The sequence below is a fragment of the Odontesthes bonariensis genome, chromosome 7, assembly GCF_027942865.1.
Source record: "Odontesthes bonariensis isolate fOdoBon6 chromosome 7, fOdoBon6.hap1, whole genome shotgun sequence".
Classification (NCBI taxonomy): domain Eukaryota; kingdom Metazoa; phylum Chordata; class Actinopteri; order Atheriniformes; family Atherinopsidae; genus Odontesthes; species Odontesthes bonariensis.
Window position 1 is genome coordinate 38768013 of NC_134512.1, and position 19210 is coordinate 38787222.

The following is a 19210-nucleotide window of genomic DNA, read 5'->3' on the forward strand; positions in this document are numbered from 1 at the left end:
TGGTATTCGCATGGTATTCGCATGGTTCTGCATGGTATTTGCATGGTTCTGGATGGTATTTGCATGGTTGTGCATGGTATTTGCATGGTTCTGCATGGTTCTGCATGGTATTCGCATGGTTCTGCATGGTATTCGCATGGTTCTGCATGGTATTTCAGTAGCGGAGCTGAGAAATCACCATGGTCTGTACCAGAAGCGTGTACCAAACTGAGTCAGATGCAACCTCCTTATTAGATGCTTTTATTCCACATGACCTGTTGGTAACACTTGTTTGAAAAAACATGACTAATTCATTCCGCCATTACTAGCCCAATATTGCCCCCATTCCAACTTTTTTTTCTTGAAAGTGTTGCTTGCCGGGGTGGTCGGTGGCCTAGTGGGTTAAGCAGCCGCCCCATGTACAGAGGCTACAGTCCTCGCTGCGGCTGGCCCCAGTTCGAAGTGTTGCTTGCCTTAAATGTAGAAAATAATATATTTTACCAAATTAAATCAAGATGATTCCTTAAAACATTAAATCCCATTCATACTGGTCTCGGATCTCCAGCGCGGCAACCCCTGACCCCTCCCCTCCCTTTTGTGGTTGTCGTATGTTGATGACGTCGAGGTAATGGCCGCTCTCGCTGCGCCGTGCGGGGTCTTTTATTTTCTCCGCCACAGCAGCTGAAAGTAAACCGTGTAACGTTTTCTGTAGACCGTAAAACCCACTATCAGCGGGGAGGGGGTTGTTGTTAACGCAGCAGCGCCGTCATTAAAGAGGTCCGGGTCCGAAAGGTGAATGAGAATGTGTGCTAGTTAGCGGTTAGCCGAGTGTAGCTGCGCTGTTAGCCTAGCTTCAGGGAGGCTACATTGTTAACGGAAAGATGGCGAGTGTGCCGCCGCGTCGGCTCGCCGCCAAAGCCACAGGGTGTTTGCGGTATTTACGTCGCTAAGCTCACCGGGTTGCGCGTTTATTAAGCGTCGGAAGAAGTTTGCGGTTCGTTGCGGACAGTTCGCGGTAGGTTAGCCCAAGTTCGGGGCCTAGTTGCCAACTCGCGGCTAACAACCGGCTATTGTAAGTGTTACAGCCGCCTTACGCTGCAGGTTAACTTGTGTAGCATTGACTAAACTGTTGTGTGCTTCAGAACTCTGAAGTAAGTGAGTAAGTGCACCAGGGAAATCATTGGAGACATGTGGTGGGGCTGAAGTTTTTAAGCTAGTTTCTCTGTGCTGGTGCACTGAGGACGCTGGAAGTTGTCCTTCATAATGGAAATCATGCTGTCAGTCATCAGCTAGAAACAAACATTTTTTTCCTGATTGCTGTCATATATATATATATATATATATGATCTGATTAAATTCAATATATGCTGCACTGTTTTATGTTGAGTCTGCAACAACCCTGCATAGATGACTAATCTGGAGAGAGATCTTAAATCAGTCGGCTTTTTGATTTGGCATGATGCACACCCCCCCCCCTGACATGGGATAGACCCATATATTTACCATTACTATATTTACTATTATAATTTACTACTATACCCACATTTACTCCCAAAGTGAGCACTTGTTGAGTTGTTCTTACATGGCGTTTCCTTTTCAAATCAGAATATTCTCCAATGGATACTCCAGAAAGCCCAACGCAGTCCCCTCAGTCTCCGGATGAGGAGGAGAGGGGTCTGTCCGACAGCGAGCTGCTGCAGTCGCCCGACGACGAGGCAGACCAGGGCATCTCGGACAGCGAGCTGCTCCAGGAAGAGAACGGGGGCCTGCTGGAGGAGGACGAGGAGGAGGAAGTGGTGCAAAGCCGAGGAAGAGGTTTGGAATTCGAGGATGAGGTTGTCCCCGACTTTGTCTCCGATCCAGAGGACGACGAGCCTGTTGGATACGCAGCAGGAATGGGCCGAGAAGATGAGACCATTGTGCTGATGGAGAGGGACGATGACGGTCCGAGGGGGGGGCAGTTGGACGAGGAAGAGGACGGAATTTTGGACACTCCTCAGTCTCCTGACTCAGAACCAGAGCGGGTCCAGAGCCTCGACGAGCCTGGAGAGGACGGGGAGGACGGGGAGGAAGGATACGATGACCACAGGAAAGACGTCTCAGCGGGTCAGGGGGCAACCGAGGGGGACGAGGATGACGAAGAGGAGGAGGAAGACAAAAACAAGTCTGAGGAGGAGGATCGGAGGAGGAGAGCCGTTGCCAGGGAGATGAAGGACGACTCTGCGTCCGTTTCTCGCGAGCTGGACGAGCACGAACTAGATTACGACGAGGAGGTCCCGGAAGAGCCCAGCATCCCTGCGCACGATGAAGACTACGATGAAGACGACGCAAAGGTGGAGGGAGAGGAGGAGGAGGAGGAGAGCGAGGAGAAGAGCAGTAAGAAAAGGGAAAAGAAACCAATCCTTCCACCATCTCCAAAAGATGGCGAGTCCAGAGGGCCGGACAGGATGCGCAGAGATTCCTTCAGAGACAAGAAGAAGGAGGAGGACGATGGAGAGATCGACGAAGGAGAGATTGATGTAAGTGAAGTTTTATCGGTGCGTTAAAAAGCTTTGCATGTTTGGAGTGAAACCTTTTAATGATAACGCTTTAAATTACAGTGTTTATTTGGTCAAACGGTGACTTTATGGTGGTTTTAATGTGAGTGAGATGAAGATCTCACATCACAACATCTGGAGAGACGCTGGTTAAAAATAACCAGAGTGAAGCTCTTATTTTATGCTCTGTGTGAGTATTTAAAACCCTTTACAGTAACAACTTTTAATGGGTTTAACAGCTTTATTTAACAACAAATAACTTTTCCTGCTCCAGATTACAGGCACTTCTCTTTCTTTCACTGGAAATCTAAAGATTAACTTCCCCAAAACCCAACAAATGCAACAGCGGCCCAGGAAAAAGACTGATCTGCTCTTAAATCTGTGGGGTCTTTGCATCATTTTAATCTTAATTTCTTCTAATATATGCACCATTTATTTGGCCGTTCGGCTCAAACTTCTGATCTAATTTCACTGTGGTGCCTGTGCGGTCGGTGCATTTCTTCGTTCTTGTTTTGTTTGAATGTTTCGAGCTCAAAGCCGACTCGGCTTTCAGGACGCGGTCGTTAAAGGAGAATTCCGGCCATTTAACAAACATATCCCATCTGTTGGAGACCCAGGGAAGTTTGCCAAAGGGAAAACCGCGAGAAATTTTCATGCCCGCTGCTCAAAGTTGTCCAATTGCGCTGATCCCCATGAAAGCGGGCTCTATCGGGCAAGCGTTTAACCTTTCCTGAGGCTCTTAACGTGTATCAAAATACTTTTGACCGAATTGGCCGTGGTGTCAGTAGCAATACAATTCAACCCAGGGGATAACCATACCATTACCACTCCGAGCCCCTCCCGGATGACCGAGCTTCTCCCCCTATCTCTAAGGGAGAGCCCAGACACCCTGCGGAGGAAACTCATTTCGGCCGCTTGTATTGGCGATCTCGTTCTTTCGGTCACTGCCCACAGCTCGTGACCATAGGTGAGGGTAGGAACATAGATTGACCGGTAAATGGAGAGCTTGGCCTTCTGGCTCAGCTCCTTTTTCAAGATACTTGAACTCCTCCACTAAGGATCTCATTCCCGACCCGGAATAAACAGTCATACATTTTTAATTCTGGCTAAATAAACCCTGCGATCCGACCGGGTCGAACCTCTTAACATCTACACGTTCAGCACAGCTGCTAACAGGCGCACAGATTGAGCTTTTTAGAATATGTTCAGAGATGATGTCCAACTCTATCCCACACACACACAGTCTGATCCAGACAGGACTGTGCCACCTTATTGTGTGTAGATCCGGTCGTACGTTCCAAGGAGAGGATCTGTGAACAGCTGCTGCGCCTCAGAGGCAGATGAACAGCCAGATTAGTGCTTACATGAGAGCTGGGGAGAGCTGGTGGACCACACCAGTGATGTGTTTCTGCAGCGCCGGCTGCCCTTTGGAAGCACCGAAGAGCACCTGCAGCATGATGGGGGGCTGCGGCCTGCAGACAGCCTCTGTGAAACATGGAAGTTTTGGAAATATCACTGTTTTTATTATGTTCGTGTCGTTATGAAATTGTTTCTGATTTAAATCAGGGCTGCACGATATATATTGAAAATGCATCGTTATCACAATATGAAAACACAAAGAAAATATGACTCGAAATGGGACGACAACGGGTGTTTTAATGAGGGTAGAGGAAATCCTGCGTCTGTGCATGTTCTGCAAGTAACAGGCATGTGCAGGTGCTACTAACACCTGAGATTATCAAAATCAAAGTCAAATCAAATTTATTTGTAGCACATTTCATTTACAAACAATTCAAAGTCAGTGTTTCCCATACATTGAGGAAACTATGGCGGCCCGCCATAGTTTCCTTTTGGCTGCCATAGTTTCCGAATCCTAATCGTTTGAAACACAGCGGTTTTTTTTTTTGTTTGTTTGTTTTGTTTTGTTTCGTTTTTTTTTTTTTTAGATTCTTTTTTTAAACACAGCGATTTCCTCAAACCAACCAATATGACTATACAACAGGTGAATTAGTAATTAAACATGTCCTAAAGTGTGCAATGTCAGAGTTTTAAAGTTTAGTGGCAAAAAGGTTTATGTGTTATTAGTCGCTGTCGGGGCGATTGACACACGTTATAGATCAGTGGGTGCGCGTGCATAAAGGTCAGCTGTAATCATCGTGATTTCGTTGACAAACATATTTTTTTGACCTATTTATATTATGAGAAATAATGTGAAATTTGAGCCATGACGAGTACACTAGTATGTTGTCCGGTATGTTGCTTAAAAAAATAGTAAGCTCAATAGTTTCTGTTTAAAATAAGGTGTTTCATCCGTCCCGCATGTGTGGTTCAACCGTCCCGACTAGGCGGAGCGGGGTGAAGTTGGTTTTATATTCGACATTCGCCTATTTTCCGGCTTTGTAATTGTAATAGCGTCACGAAAACCGCACCAATTAGCCTCAGGATGGTATTAATATTTACAGAAAACTAAGACTAACATACCACAGGCTTTATCAACTCACCAAAGTAAGCCTGAAAGATCAGAGTAACCGCGCCGAATATACTTCTAAGTGAACTATGGCAGCCGGAGCGCTTAGGGACCGTCGCAAAAGTGCAACGCCTTTTTTTGTTCTCACTGGATATTCAACCAATGAACACCAAACCACTTCGGATGGGTTTGTGAACTCACTATAAAGCTCTCACAGCCTTTTAGTTTCCAGAAAAATCATTTTAGGTAGAACATTTACTCAGTGTGCATAGTTAATTCCATTTTAGACTTTTATTTTGTAATAGCTCTCTTGTTTTTAAAGATATCAAAACCAAACCACTTCTGATGTGTTCCTGAACTCATTGTGTAGTTCCCACACCCTTTGTTATCAAGGAAAACCTTTTCAAGTTTCTCAAAAAGGCATAAGTCCTCACTGTATATGATCCATTCATATTTTTCATGAAGTTTAGTTTTAACCTGTAAATATTTTCTTTTACAATTGTTATCATTGGGTTTTAATGACAAGATGAGGTTTCCTTATAAGCCCACAAGGGTTTTCAGACATCTCCAGCACACATTCCATTTTTTTAATTTGTTGTGTTTTATTGTGTATTTTTTATATATATATTTGAATGAATGTGTGCAAATCAATCAAATAACATAAAATCTGCAGTCGCACAAATTTACGCCGCGTGAGTTTACCCCCCCCCCCCCCCCCCATAGTTTCCAAAAATTCTGTGGGAAACACTGAAAGTGCTTCACATAAAATAAAAGCATTGCAGCAGGCAGTGGAAGAAGCATTAAAAATACATAAAAGAATATAAAGAGAAACAAATAAAATCATTTGAATGAATTTAAAAACCAGCAACAGTCCAGATAAGTTCAAAGATATCGTGCAGATTTCATGCATAGACACATGAGAACAGAAATGTTTTTAACCTGGATTTAAAAATGTCTCCATTTGGGGAAAGTTTAATCTCCACTGGCAGTTTGATTAGCACCAGATGTTGGAGGATTTGTTGGTGTCACAAGTCCTCATCTCAACGTTCAACAATGATGTCACATTTTGCACGTCTTCCTAATATCGTGCAGCCCTGATTTAAATTATTAAATTTGAGTTCCTGGTGGATTGGATTCAGCATCATGCATTTATTCTGTGCCCTCATCCACGAGTCTCTGTGGTATTTAGTAATAGAATTGAAAGAATTGGGTATTATGGATCAAAAAGGAGAAAAACATCTTTCTTCATACTAGGGCTGTCCACGACCAAGGATTTTGTTGGTCGACCAGCGGCCGTCATTTACTCCGATTAATCGACTAATCGACCCCCCCCCCCCCCAACAACAACATTTACCTTTAATGCCCGGCTGCCACATCTATGCGCATTTACCAAAATGTTTCCTGGTTAATCTAAACACTAGGCCTATAGCCTACACAAAAATAAATTGACTGCTCAGTTCTTCTCTCAGTCGGAGAAAAAACCCGCCGTTAGTGACCATTGGCTGACAAGCAGAATTTTACAAGCTCACAATCCGGGTGCTTCAAGTCTGCCCTCTCTTTATTATTATTAAATTAAATTATTTCAGATTTTGACATTCTGAATGTGTCACAAAAAATAATCAGAAAGACAGGCGGAGTTTGAACATTCTGACCTGCGATTTGGATCTCACCACGGTCCAATGGAGGATAACAGAAGACATAGTGTCGGTGCTGAAGCCGATGGTCACACTTACCGAGTTGCTTTCACAAGATGTTAATGCATCTCTCTGCCACGCTGCCCATGCTCATAAACGTGAAAAGACACCTGTTGCTGCGCGAGGATGACAGCGCGGCCGTGATCTGTGTGTGGTAACGGGGTCGGAAAGGACAGCGGTGACCGGCCACCTCTGTTCCAGAAGGCGCTCCAACATGCAGTGAGTGGAGTTCCATCTCGTGGAGACATCCTGGATGAGTTTGTTCAACGAGGTTCTGTTGTATTTGTTTTTCAGTGAGACGCTGTAGCCTTGGCACTTTTCTTAAAATGTCCAACAAGACGTCTGGTAGCTCCTATGACACGGCAAATGGGATCTTTTTTATGAGCCGCATTGATGCACCGCTGCAAAGTGTGCCCTGCGCAACGAACTCCTTGGACGTTACCCCGGGACGGGTTACCGCTAACTGATCGTTCTGTCCTTGTGACACGAAATTACCGTTTTGATTTGTTTGACGTCTTCCTTTGTCAAGCCCTTCAAATTAAAAGTCCGGGGAGCCCTTTGACGAGACGCGGCTTTTTTTTTTCCTGCGACCAATCAACCAATGGAATTTGGTCGACTGGTAATTTTTTTGGTCGACCAACAACCAATCAATTATTTGCCGTCAGCCCTACTTCATACACCAAAGCTCCTCTGCTGCTCTGTTTTCATGCGTTTCATATCGTCCGTCCGTCTGTCTGAAAGCAGCAGGTGCGCCATTCTGCCTCCAGGGGGCGCCACAACCTTAGAAAAAACCTTTCCTCTGAAGGAAACCACACTCTATCTCACTTAATTTCTCATCTTTTTGCAGGTAAAGTCAGACTTTGTTTGGTTTGTGTGTGCAGGATGACGACCTGGAGGAGGGGGAGGTCAAAGATCCCTCCGACAGGAAGATCAGACCACGGCCCATCTGCAGGTTCTTCATCAAAGGTAGGTGGTGGCCTGCAGAGCTCCATGGATGCTTTATTCTGCCCGTTTACAACTCACAAATACAAGCCAAGGAAAGCACTGACGGTGTGTCGGTTACACGGTGCACAGATAGGTCAGTAGCTTGATTTGAATAAAGAACAGAGTGAAAGGATCCCAAAGTAAAACCAGAAACTAAACTCACAGGAGAGGAAACAAGGAGTCTGGTGTCATGGCCAATAAGTCAGATCTGAGGCCAGAGCTCCAGCAGAACGTCAGCAGGGCTGATATATATCAGCTGATTTACACTTTAAGCTGAACGTATGACTGAAAATAACAAGACATGACATGTTTTAAATTATCAAGAAGAACAGCTGTGGGGAACTCTTCATCATAATCATTTAAAAAATAGAGTTTCTGTTAGGGCTGGGCAACGATTAAAATGTTTAATCTAATTAATCACATGATTTCCCTGATTAATCACGATTAATCTCATTTGTACGCAGAATCCAAAAATTAATCCAAAAGTAGCGTATAGCTTTTAGCATTTAGTTTAATTTTAAATGTGCTGCCATATGAATGAAAGTGCCATAACATTTGTTGTGCAAACACACTTTTAACATCAGCATCTTTCTGTAGTTTTTATGTAGAAGCCTCGCTCCACTGTCTGTTTCCTTGAATGACTTGCTGCTATCAGTTGTGTGTTTTGCCTTTAAGTGATATTTTAGACTGGAACTACTACGCTGATAAGACAATTCAACTTGGCAGTGTTTACAGATGACTTTGGTTCTGTCGACTCCGCCGTCTGGAAGAACTTTAAAATGAAAATGGCCGAGTAAAAGTTCCGTACCCTTCTCCATGTTTGGTGGATCCGCCGATTACTTTCTTTTCCTGTTCCACAGCAGACAGCAGCAGACTTTTACAAAATAAAAGCCTGTGAGCAGCAGACTTTTACAGAATAAAAGCCTGTGAGCAACAGACTTTTACAAAATAAAAGCCTGTGAGCAGCAGACTTTTACAAAATAAAAGCCTGTGAGCAGCAGACTTTTACAAAATAAAAGCCTGTGAGCAGCAGACTTTTACAAAATAAAAGCCTGTGAGCAGCAGACTTTTACAAAATAAAAGCCTGTGAGCAGCAGACTTTTACAAAATAAAAGCCTGTGAGCAGCATACTTTTACAAAATGTCTATATACAATACAAAAAGAGGAGGCGTGGCCAGCTTCACAGAGAGGGGAGTCGAGTCGACGGGCCACTTTTCAGCTCGAGTTCTTTCCTCAAAGCCTTCAAATTGTTCTCGTCTATATTTGCATTTAAGTCTGTTACCTGAATGGCATTGATGTGTCGCGCCCCCTGAGATGTTGCATTAAAGGGTGTAGCTTTGCTGATAGCTCCTCCAGCTGCCTCCTCGAGATGAAACGAGGAGATGAAAAGTCTTAAATGAGTTCTTTGGCCCACGTCGGAGGTTGGTCACTCTGGGTAACTCTTACTGGTGGTGACCATGATTAATGGAAGAACCCTGTTGTGTTTTGTCTCTCTCAGGAAATTGTACATGGGGCATGAACTGCAGGTTCATCCACCCCGGAGTCAACGACAAAGGGAACTATTCCCTCATCAGTAAGCCGGACCCCTTCTCACCGAATGGAGCTCCTCCTGGGGGACCGCACCCACTCATACCCAACAACCCCTGGGTACGTAAACCTGTCTGAGAAGCACGAATGAATATCTGTTGGAACAGGGAAACACGAGTTAATGACCACAATAATGTCACATATACATAATGTCATTTGAGAAATTGAACAGGGGAAAAAGAGAGTAAAGTGAGGAAAGGTGTGACAGATGAGGCCCCCCAGCAGGCTGGGCCTATAGCAGCTTAACTATGGGATGTTTCAGGATCACCTGAGCCATCCCTAACTATAAGCTTTATCAGAAAGGAAAGTTTTAAGCCTGGTCTTAAAAGTGGAAAGGGTGTCTGCTTCCCGGATATTTACTGGCAGATTATTCCACAGAGAGGGGCCTGATAACTGAAGGCTCTGCCTCCCAAACTGGCAGCTGGTTCCTCAGAGAGGGGCCTGATAACTGAAGGCTCTGCCTCCCAAACTGGCAGCTGGTTCCTCAGAGAGGGGCCTGATAACTGAAGGCTCTGCCTCCCAAACTGGCAGCTGGTTCCACAGAGAGGGGCCTGATAACTGAAGGCTCTGCCTCCCAAACTGGCAGCTGGTTCCTCAGAGAGGGGCCTGATAACTGAAGGCTCTGCCTCCCAAACTGGCAGCTGGTTCCACAGAGAGGGGCCTGATAACTGAAGGCTCTGCCTCCCAAACTGGCAGCTGGTTCCACAGAGAGGGGCCTGATAACTGAAGGCAGTCCAATCCTGAAGTAACAGATGCATGGAGCAGTTTTTCTGCATCACTCTGAGACAGGATGTTCCTGATTTTAACAATATTACGAAGATGAAAGAAGGCAGTCCTAGAAACCTGTTTTATATGAGCGTCAAATGATAAATTCTGGTAAAAAATAACTCCAAGGTTCCTCACTGTAGAACTAGAAGCCAAGGAAATACCATCTAGAGTAACTATATAGCCAGACAATTTCTGCCTCGGTTCCAGAGATAACCACTTCAGTTTTGTCTGAATTTAGAAGCAGACAGTTGTGAGTCACCAGGATGCAGGTACTCAGAAACTGATGCATAATGTTTCCGTGCTGTAGGCCGGCCCTGCAGTGGAGGAGCTCCCCCCGCCGCCTCCTCCGGTGGAGCCTCCCGTGGAGAGCGCCTGGGAGCGAGGCCTGAGGCACGCCAAGGAGGTAAACAACCCCGCCGCTTCTCTAAAAGTTTAACCAGGCAGACGGTGTGTAAACTAACCGATCGTAGCGGTGTTTCTTCCTTTCTATGGTCATCTGTTTGGAAGCTGTTTTTATTTATGAAGACATCCTGTTTCCTTCCGACCAGCCAGACTTTCCTGTAACCTTTAAAGTGTCCTGATCAACAGTTCTGCAGCTTCCTGAAGCTCTTTGACAGTTTTCCTGCTTCTTCCCTCATCTTCAGTCCAGTCCTTGTACCTGAGCATCTTCAGAGGAATGTGTTTTTTCTTTGTTAAGCCACTTAACTCTGAGCTGTGAACCATTCAGGCAGGAAAAAGGCTCCTAACTCAAGGGATGAACCAGTGTTGTGTCCAACTGAGCAAAGAAGCCGTTTTAAACTGGATCTTTGGGCACTTTGTTCCCAGCAGCCTGTCACAGAGACACATCATTTGTTCCCATTTCTTTAGCTGCATCTGTGAAAAACAGCTTCATAGTTTAAATTTTTTTGTACATTTCGTTAAAACTGTTTTCAGTTACCAAAAGAGTCAAATTAATATATGAAATTGAGTTATAAAAATAATTCCTAATCCCCAAATAATGAATGTTATCACGTCGAAAAGTAGGAAAAAAACAGACAATAATAAGAATTATATTTTATTCAACATCAAAAAAAAGTAAAAAAAAGATTCATTTTAAAGCTTAAAAAAGGAAAATAAGATATAATCTAATGACTAATTATGGAACAATTAATATAAATGAAATGATTAAACTGTTTTATGCCACCAGAAATGAATAATCTAGAAGCTCTTTGTGGGTTTTAGACTGGAATTAAGATTTGTTCCCATTTCTTTAGCTGCATCTGTGAAAAACAGCTTCACAGTTTAAATTATTTTGTACATTTTCATTAAAACTCTTTTCAGTTACCAAAAAGTCAAATTAATATATGAAATTCAGTTTTAAAAAGTCCTAATCCCAAAATAATGAATGTTATCACGTCTAAAAGTAAGAAATGATAAGAATGATATGTTATTCAACATCAAGAAAAAGTAAATAAGATTCAATTTAAAGCTTAAAAAGGAATATAAGATATAATCTAACGACTAATTATGGAACAATTAATATAAATGAAATGATTAAACTGTTTTATGCCACCAGAAATGAATAATCTAGAAGCTCTTTGTGGGTTTTAGACTGGAATTAAGATTTGTTCCCATTTCTTTAGCTGCATGTGTGAAAAACAGCAAAGATAACACAGTGTGACAGACAGAAAACAGGATTTCTGCAGCAACAAGGTGATTCCCAAAGAGCTGTTAGCTGAAAACTTGGCATATTTCAGCATGGTGTGCAGTGTGTCCTTAAAACATTTGAGGAAACTGGACAAGTGGAGGACAGAAGAAGAAGTGTCAGGCCTAAAGAACTATCTCCAGCAGATGAACAGGATCTGAAAGTGATGTCCTTAAGGAGTGTCAAAAAATCTTTTGCACATTACTGTTTAGCAGCATGAAATTCTTATTTGGTTGTGTGTGCCCTAGGTGCTGAAGAAGGCCACCATCAGGAAGGAGCAGGAGCCCGACTTTGAGGAGAAGCGTTTCAACGTGACCATCGGGGAGGACGAGAGAGAGTTTGACAAAGAGAACGAGTTCTTCAGAGAACGCAGCTACCGCATCATCAGAGAGTACGATCTGCGCTCGTCTGTTTTCGGCCTGAAACGCACGCACCGCCACACCGTTGCTGCTCATCAGCTTCATGTGAAAACTCTGTTTTAGGTTTAAGAAACCAGAAACATTTAAAGCTTACAGAACACGTGCCGATTACCAGAGATGGGGACTCGAGTCACTGTGACTTGGATTCGAGTCGACTCCAGTTGCTGTTTTGATGACTTGTGACTTGACAAAAAACAAAAGACTTGAGACTCGACTCGGACTTGGAAGTTAAAGACTCGGCACTTGACTTGAGACACGATGACTTGAATGACTTGAGTGTTAAGCATCTTGCATAACTTTAAACTTTGTTTGAAGATCCATTCTGACCACTAAGTGCTCGTCAAATTAGCTAATATTATCCTGTTAGCCTAGTCGGTAGTTAGCTAACGTTAGCTTGATGTGATACGGGGTGGACAGGTTGGGCACATTGGCCAATGATGTTTACTGACAGTTACTTATATCTTTGTGTTTTGACTTTATTAAGATCAGATTCTGCAGGTTAAATTACAATTATAAGGTGACTCGACTTTGACTGACTTGCCCAAGAAAAAATTACTTGGGACTTGAAAGCTGAGACTTGAGACTTACTTGAGACTTGCACATGTGTGACTTGGTCCCATTACTGCCGAAGCTCCGTCATTTTAAGGGTATTTCATCATGACCTTGTTTGCAGGATGTCTTGAAGTAAACTCTCCAAAGCAAAAGAGAAAACCGCTTGAAACACGGCTTGTGTTTAAACAGAGTTTAACAGCAGATCGTCTCGCCCGGTCGTGGTTCTGCTCTGTTCTCCTCCTGACTTTGTGTCACAGGGAAGCTTTCCAGATACTCTGGTATCTAAAAGATACTCTGGTTATTCGCCGTATCCAGAAAACCAAAAAAAGAACAAATCTGACCCAAAGGTTAGAGATGCTATTGTGCATGTGCGACTCTCGGCAGAGATTGTAATTAAGTGAAATGCCTCACTCTGTTGGGAAAAACACGTCTGGCCAAAATAGTCAACAATGGAATTCATTATCGACTATTTCTATTCTCGATTTTTGTCGACGAATCGTTGCAGCCCTATTTTGATGTAATCTCGGTGTCGCTCATTCTCATCTCCACTCACTAAGTCATCCTCCCTAAATAAGCTTAATCTCATTGGGCCTCATGCAAGAACATTTTCCTATTTTTATTCTATATTTCTCTCACATTGAAGGTCTCGTACCAACACGCCACGTCAGATTCAACAAACGTTCTTAACTTCGGAAAAAGTGTGTGAACGACCTGCGTAAACATGATGAATGCCACCCCAGCGTATTTAAGTGCACGTGGATACGAGGATAGTAAATCTGAATACTCCACTAATTAACAGATTGACTCCCAAGTCACGTAAAACTACGTTTTTACTGCCCATGCGTTGGCTCCCAAACCGTAAAAATACGTTTTTCCGTGATAACGCTGCATTGATTGTTGTGCATTTCCGCATTTTGTCCAATCGCACGTGTCGGTTTCCAGAGGGTGGCGGTAAAGTAACATAAACAAACAACAAGAAGGAGAAGAAGACACACCACAAGTCAGGAGGCGGTCTTATGAACAGGTTAGCTTAGCTTTGCAACGTGCTGCGATCACGCTTGGAGGGAAAGGGAAGCCGATATCTCAGTTTGTTGTTGATTTTGGTGGATAACCGCCTTGGTTTAGCTAAGGATAGCTCGCTAATGGCGGCACCTAGAGACACGCAGTTTTGACCCACAAAGAGTTTAAAGTCTCAGCTTTCAAACGAGCCATAACATGTTTCAGTGGCCCTATCACATAATATGCTGTGACTGTACAAAAAACGTCAAAAAATGGTTTAGAACGCTGGGATTCTTCGACATAATTCTGTAAAAACCGCTGGTAGTCAATGTGTTAATACCATATAAGGCAAGGCAATTTTATTTATAGAGCACAATTCGTACACAAGGTAATTCAAAGTGCTTCACAGCTACATGAAATCACAAGAAGGCAATAAAATCATTAAAAAGAAAAAAAAAATTAAAACATTTAAAAAAATCGATTAAAAATAATCATTAATTCATTCATTTAAAAGTGAAGAGTGCATATACGGCTACGTGTCCTGTCTCCTGTGGGAAGTTATTACGAGTGCTGTTAATTCTGTGTCACCTGTAGTTCGTAATGTCCCCGAAATAAAAAAAGAAATAGTTTGATATGAAAATGGCTTAAAAAAAAATTAAAATCTCGCCATGGCCAGGCGCTCGATAACTGCAACTAAACCCGTGCAATCAGTTGTTGCCTCATCATGATGGCTCTTTGATGGGGGGTCCATGAGGGGGGTCTTCTGGCACCTTCTGGTCTGCCTGGGCTGGTTCAGGTAGTAGGAGACCCTCGTTCATGGCAATATTGTGTAAATCTGGCATGCCTTCTCTGGGCTATAGAGCAGTTTGCCCCCCCGCTGTATGGAGACACACCCACCAGGCCTTCAGCTCACGGGTGCTTTGATGCGTATATGTGTGCAGTCTGTTGCTCCGATTATGTTTGGCAGTCCAGCCAAGGCATGAGAGTCCCTCTTAATTTGTACTTGTTGGACAGCGGTGTATGGGAATTTGATGTACCATGGGTGATAAACTGATGAGAGCTTTGATGACCAAGGGGAGCGCACGACTCACAGAGGACTGGGACACCCCCTATCTGTCTCCAATCTCCCTCTGAAAGGTTCCAGTGGCCAAAAATCCAAGGCTGGTGAGGACCTGGATGTGTGGTGGAATTGGGTTTGATCGGCGTGTTTCTCTCTGGAGTTGTGGCTCCAGCGAGCTGCATATTTGCAGCAGCACAGTCCTTGGCAATCTAAATCGGGATGTCTACACGGTCTCGGAACACACGCTCTCTTCCAAGAGCCCATCTAATTATAGCACATCGAGTTTCCCCTGACCTGCACACAGCATCGGTAAATAAACAAAGGTTCGGCAGTGTATTATTTTTATGTTGATCGAATCTTTTTCTGTTTCAGGGAGATGGACTTCAGAGATCCTATTTATGGGTAAGAGAGAACAAAGCAGCGTAACGATTCATGGTTTTTGTTATTCTTTCCTACATCATCCATCAGGTTCATATAGAAACCTTTTCATCATTCTTTCTTGATAAAATAGGCCGTTCTTTTGAGGTTGGTCATCGAGTTATTTTGACAGGGATCATTGAGCACATTGTTAACTTCGGTATTATTTAAGTGGTCTGGTTTTGTGGGATTAGATGCAGTGCAGCACATAAACAACAGGAAAGTCTTTAGAAACTCTTAGAAGTGTCTCACAGTTTCTTCCCCTCTGCAGCGATCCCTATGCTGACCCATACTATGACTACGAAATGGAGGCTCTGTGGCGCGGTGGCCAGTATGAAAACTTCAGAGTCCAGTACACGGAGGCTCCTCTTCCCTACCACTACACCGTGAGTATCCACACTCAGCATTTCTCTGCGACATTCAGGCCCCGCTTCACCACAGCAGAAGTGTCGGAGCGTTTGAATGTTACGCCGGTCGGCACCGTGATGTTTAAGCATCGCTCGTCTCATGAAGGGTTAGCTTTCCGTTCGCTGCTGCTTAACAGTTTCTACAGTTGCACATGATCCGGTGAAGAATCGTGCAGTGATTAAAACGTCTTATTGACGAGTGAGACGAATGGCCAGACTTGTAGGCTCTACAAGCCAACAAGTTGTAGGTATCGCAGATGGTCCGTGAGGTCCCTAAATCCCTAAAGTTTTTAATTAAAAAAGGGCAAAAACCAAACGAAAATCAGCATGAAGACGCCAGAGAGGGGACGAGCAGGCAAACGTAGGGTGTACTGCGAGATGCAGGCACAATGGATAGTTTTTTTAATTAAAAAAGCCCAAAAACCATGCTCATCTTACTGTGATTACAACAATAAACTATAAATACAACATGAAGAAAGTCAAGGACATGCATGCCAGCTTTAATTGAAAATGTATTAGCTGTGTTTTCTTTTTTTGTGGGATGTTTTATACGTAGAAATGCATATTTGCAAAAGAGGACTTTAGTATGTTGTCCTAAAAGTGTCCCTTCCCTTGATTTTGCTCGGCCAATGTGGCTCTTGAAAAAAAATAGTGAGTATCACTGCATTAGCTTAACTATTTATCATGATGGTAGGAACAGAAACTCTTTCCTAGTATGGTTAAGACCTTCCTCACTGATCTGATTCACCAACACGGGATGAAACTACGGTTGTGTCAAAGCTGCAGAGATCTGAAGCATGAATTGTTTCGGGTTGTTGAGACTCGTTCTTTTTACGTCCTTACGGTGACACCAACTGTCAATGTTTAGGACGAGAGAAAAGACACGTTTTCAGTGTTTATGGGTAAACGGCATGTTTTTGTTTTTCCTTAGGAGCGCGAACGAGAACGCGACCCTCGAGAGCGCAACCGAGACCGAGACCGGGAGAGAGACCACCGCGAGAGGGAGCGGCGGCAGCGGGAGAGGGAGCGCGAGAGAGAGCGGGAGCGCGAGAAGGAGAGGATGCGTCGGAAAGAGGAGTGGGAGCGGGACCGGATGAAGCGCGACGAGAAGGAGAGGCCGAGGATGCGTCCTCCTCGAGACCCTCGAGACCCCCGAGAGAAGAAAGAGGAGGACAAACTGAAGCCGCGCTCCCCCCTCAGCATGCCACCAAAGTAAGGCGAATCCTGTTTTATTCTAAAAGAGAGGAAAGGGGGGGTAAGATGTTTTTGTTTGACTGGGTTTGTCATTTCTGGGTTTGGGTGATCCAGACGCACACCGATACTGCAGACAGATGTTGTATTAAAGGGACAGTTCGCCTCTTCTGACATGAAGCTGTGTAACATCCCATATCAGCAACATCATTTCTGAACATCTTCTTACCCCCTGCTGCGTCCTGTGAGCAGAGTTCCAGCCTCGTTTTGGTGTTGATGAAGGTAGTCCGGCTAGTTGGCTGGGGTTTAAAAAATAAAGCGTTTTGCTTCTCAGAACAATATGCGTTCAGCAGAGTAATACATTTGCATCTTTGAAAAAGGCAGACCTCACAATCGCTTGGCCCTATTTTCTCTCCCTTATTTAGATGATTTAAAGCTCCGCCCACAGTGTGAACTTCATTTTAGAAACGCGTGTTTTCGCTTTTAACGACATTTTTAACAGAATGATTGTTATTTTCTTTACCAGCAGCGTTTAAATCGGCTTCAGGTTTCAGTGAGGAAGTGATCAGCTGTTTGTCAAGTCAGATTTATTTCTAAGCACCTTTTAAGAACAACATGTTGACCAAAGTGCTGCACAATTAGAAACGCAGGAAAACGGCACCAACGAAGCTCAGTCTGAATCAAAAGCCAAGGAGTGAAAATGAGCTTTAAAAGTGAGTTTGTGTTGGATTCCTTTGCTTTTGCACGTGGTGAAACAGGAATTATTTCCACCTCCAGCTGTGAGACATTCACATGAACGACGCAGTCATTAAAAGAAAAGGAACCAGCTGAGTATCTATTAGGGATGCAAATGATTAATCGATTTTAGATTAATTGTCGATCAAGAGGTTGCTCGAACAAAATTTATTAATCACGATTAATCGCTAGAGGGCGTTCATGTCTGTAGTAACTTGAACAGAGCGTGAGAACGAGAGGTGAACAGTGATCCCTTGAAGACAAAATGAAGCGGGCGAAAAGAAGTGCTGTGTGGGACCATTTCAACATTATTAATGCAGGCAAAGAAGTCAAATGTTCGCTGTGTCATGCGGTATTAAAATACAACAGTTCCACTAACTCACTCAGTTATCATTTGAACACCGTGCATGGAGCTGTCCTGCATGGCACCCGTGCACCTGGTCAACCTACAATCAAAGCTACACTGGGAAGGCGAGCGTGTGATGAGAGAAGGGCGGAGGGCATTACAGAGAGCATATGCAGCATGATCGAGAGAGATTTGATGCCAATCAACACAGTTGACGGTGCAGGATCTCATTGCGATCCTAGAGCCAGGCTACAATATCCCTTCGAGGCCATCAATAACCTCCCGCCTCGAGGCTCGCTACGAAAAAAGGTAGAGTGAGCTTAAAACAACGCTAGCTACTGCTACTGCTGTAGCTCTGACAACAGACTGTTGGACGGCTCTAACAACAGAAAGCTACATTACCGTGACGTGCCACTACAACGACGAGAACTGGCAGCTAAAATAGCCTTAATTAATAGCCTAGATGCAGTTTCTTCATAATCTATAGGCTCAATAATATTCTGTTTGGCTCTCTATTTAATTTCTTTTATTGTTTTTTTGTTTTAAATGTCTGTTTCAAATGCACGAACTGAGCCATTCCTTAATTTATTTCTTTTTTTAAAAACATTTTTTATTAAAGAATGTATTTTGTTATACCATAAAAAAACATGTCTGCTTTCTTTTCCTAATGCATAATTACTTGAGGAATATGTAATATAATATAATACAATATAATTATCATAATATAATATATACTTTTTGAATTCAGTGTTTTAACTAGCTGATATTTTTAAAGGCCCTATTGAAACACTGAAATTCAGGTGAAAAACGCCGCTTATCAATTAACTGTAAGTCGATCGATAAGATCAGTCAGCTAATGATTAATGAATTAATCGATAATTTGCATCCCTAGTATCTATGAAGAGTTTGAGTTTAAATTTTCAGTTTATAACCCAAATATTTGTCTGTAATGTAATTGTGGGACAGATGAAGCTCTTTCTTTACAACATGCTGGGATGATCTGATTTTTATTGACGATGTGATAAAATAGAATAATTTATATAATTTTATCTTAAATGTAGCAACAGTTCAAAGCCTTTGAGTTTGGCTCAGAGCATGAAACTGAGGCGGCTTATAGACCGGATACGGGAGCCTGTACAGCCTTCTCCCTGCAAGCTGTGACGACATGTTTAAATAAACTCTCTTTGTTCTGTTGCGCAGTCACACCTGCTGGTTCTTTCTGGTGTTTCATAAGATCTAAGATGACGATATATAAATGTGAAAAAACGTCAGTAATTGTAAGTAAACAAAGGATAATTAAACTGATGGAGAAGCTGCTGCTTTTTGAGCGTTTATGGGAATCGCTGCTCAAACTTTAATTAATTATCAGGTCAACTCTGGCTCA

At 43.3% G+C, this 19210-nt stretch overlaps 1 protein-coding gene across 5 annotated transcripts in view; it reads left to right on the forward strand.

The window, feature by feature from the left end:
• The first annotated feature begins 578 nt into the window (after positions 1–578).
• Positions 579–19210, forward strand: part of zc3h18 (zinc finger CCCH-type containing 18) — a 56502-nt gene continuing 37870 nt past the window's right edge. For 2 of the 5 annotated variants that reach the window (XM_075470758.1, XM_075470762.1), the window contains exons 1-9: positions 614–1051; positions 1585–2498; positions 7559–7643; positions 9160–9308; positions 10324–10419; positions 11949–12091; positions 15103–15132; positions 15419–15533; positions 16486–16766. In XM_075470758.1, the coding sequence (XP_075326873.1) occupies positions 1596–2498; positions 7559–7643; positions 9160–9308; positions 10324–10419; positions 11949–12091; positions 15103–15132; positions 15419–15533; positions 16486–16766 (1802 nt within the window). In that variant the 5' untranslated portion in view covers positions 614–1051; positions 1585–1595. The other 3 variants (XM_075470760.1, XM_075470759.1, XM_075470761.1) reach the window with 3 other exon arrangements.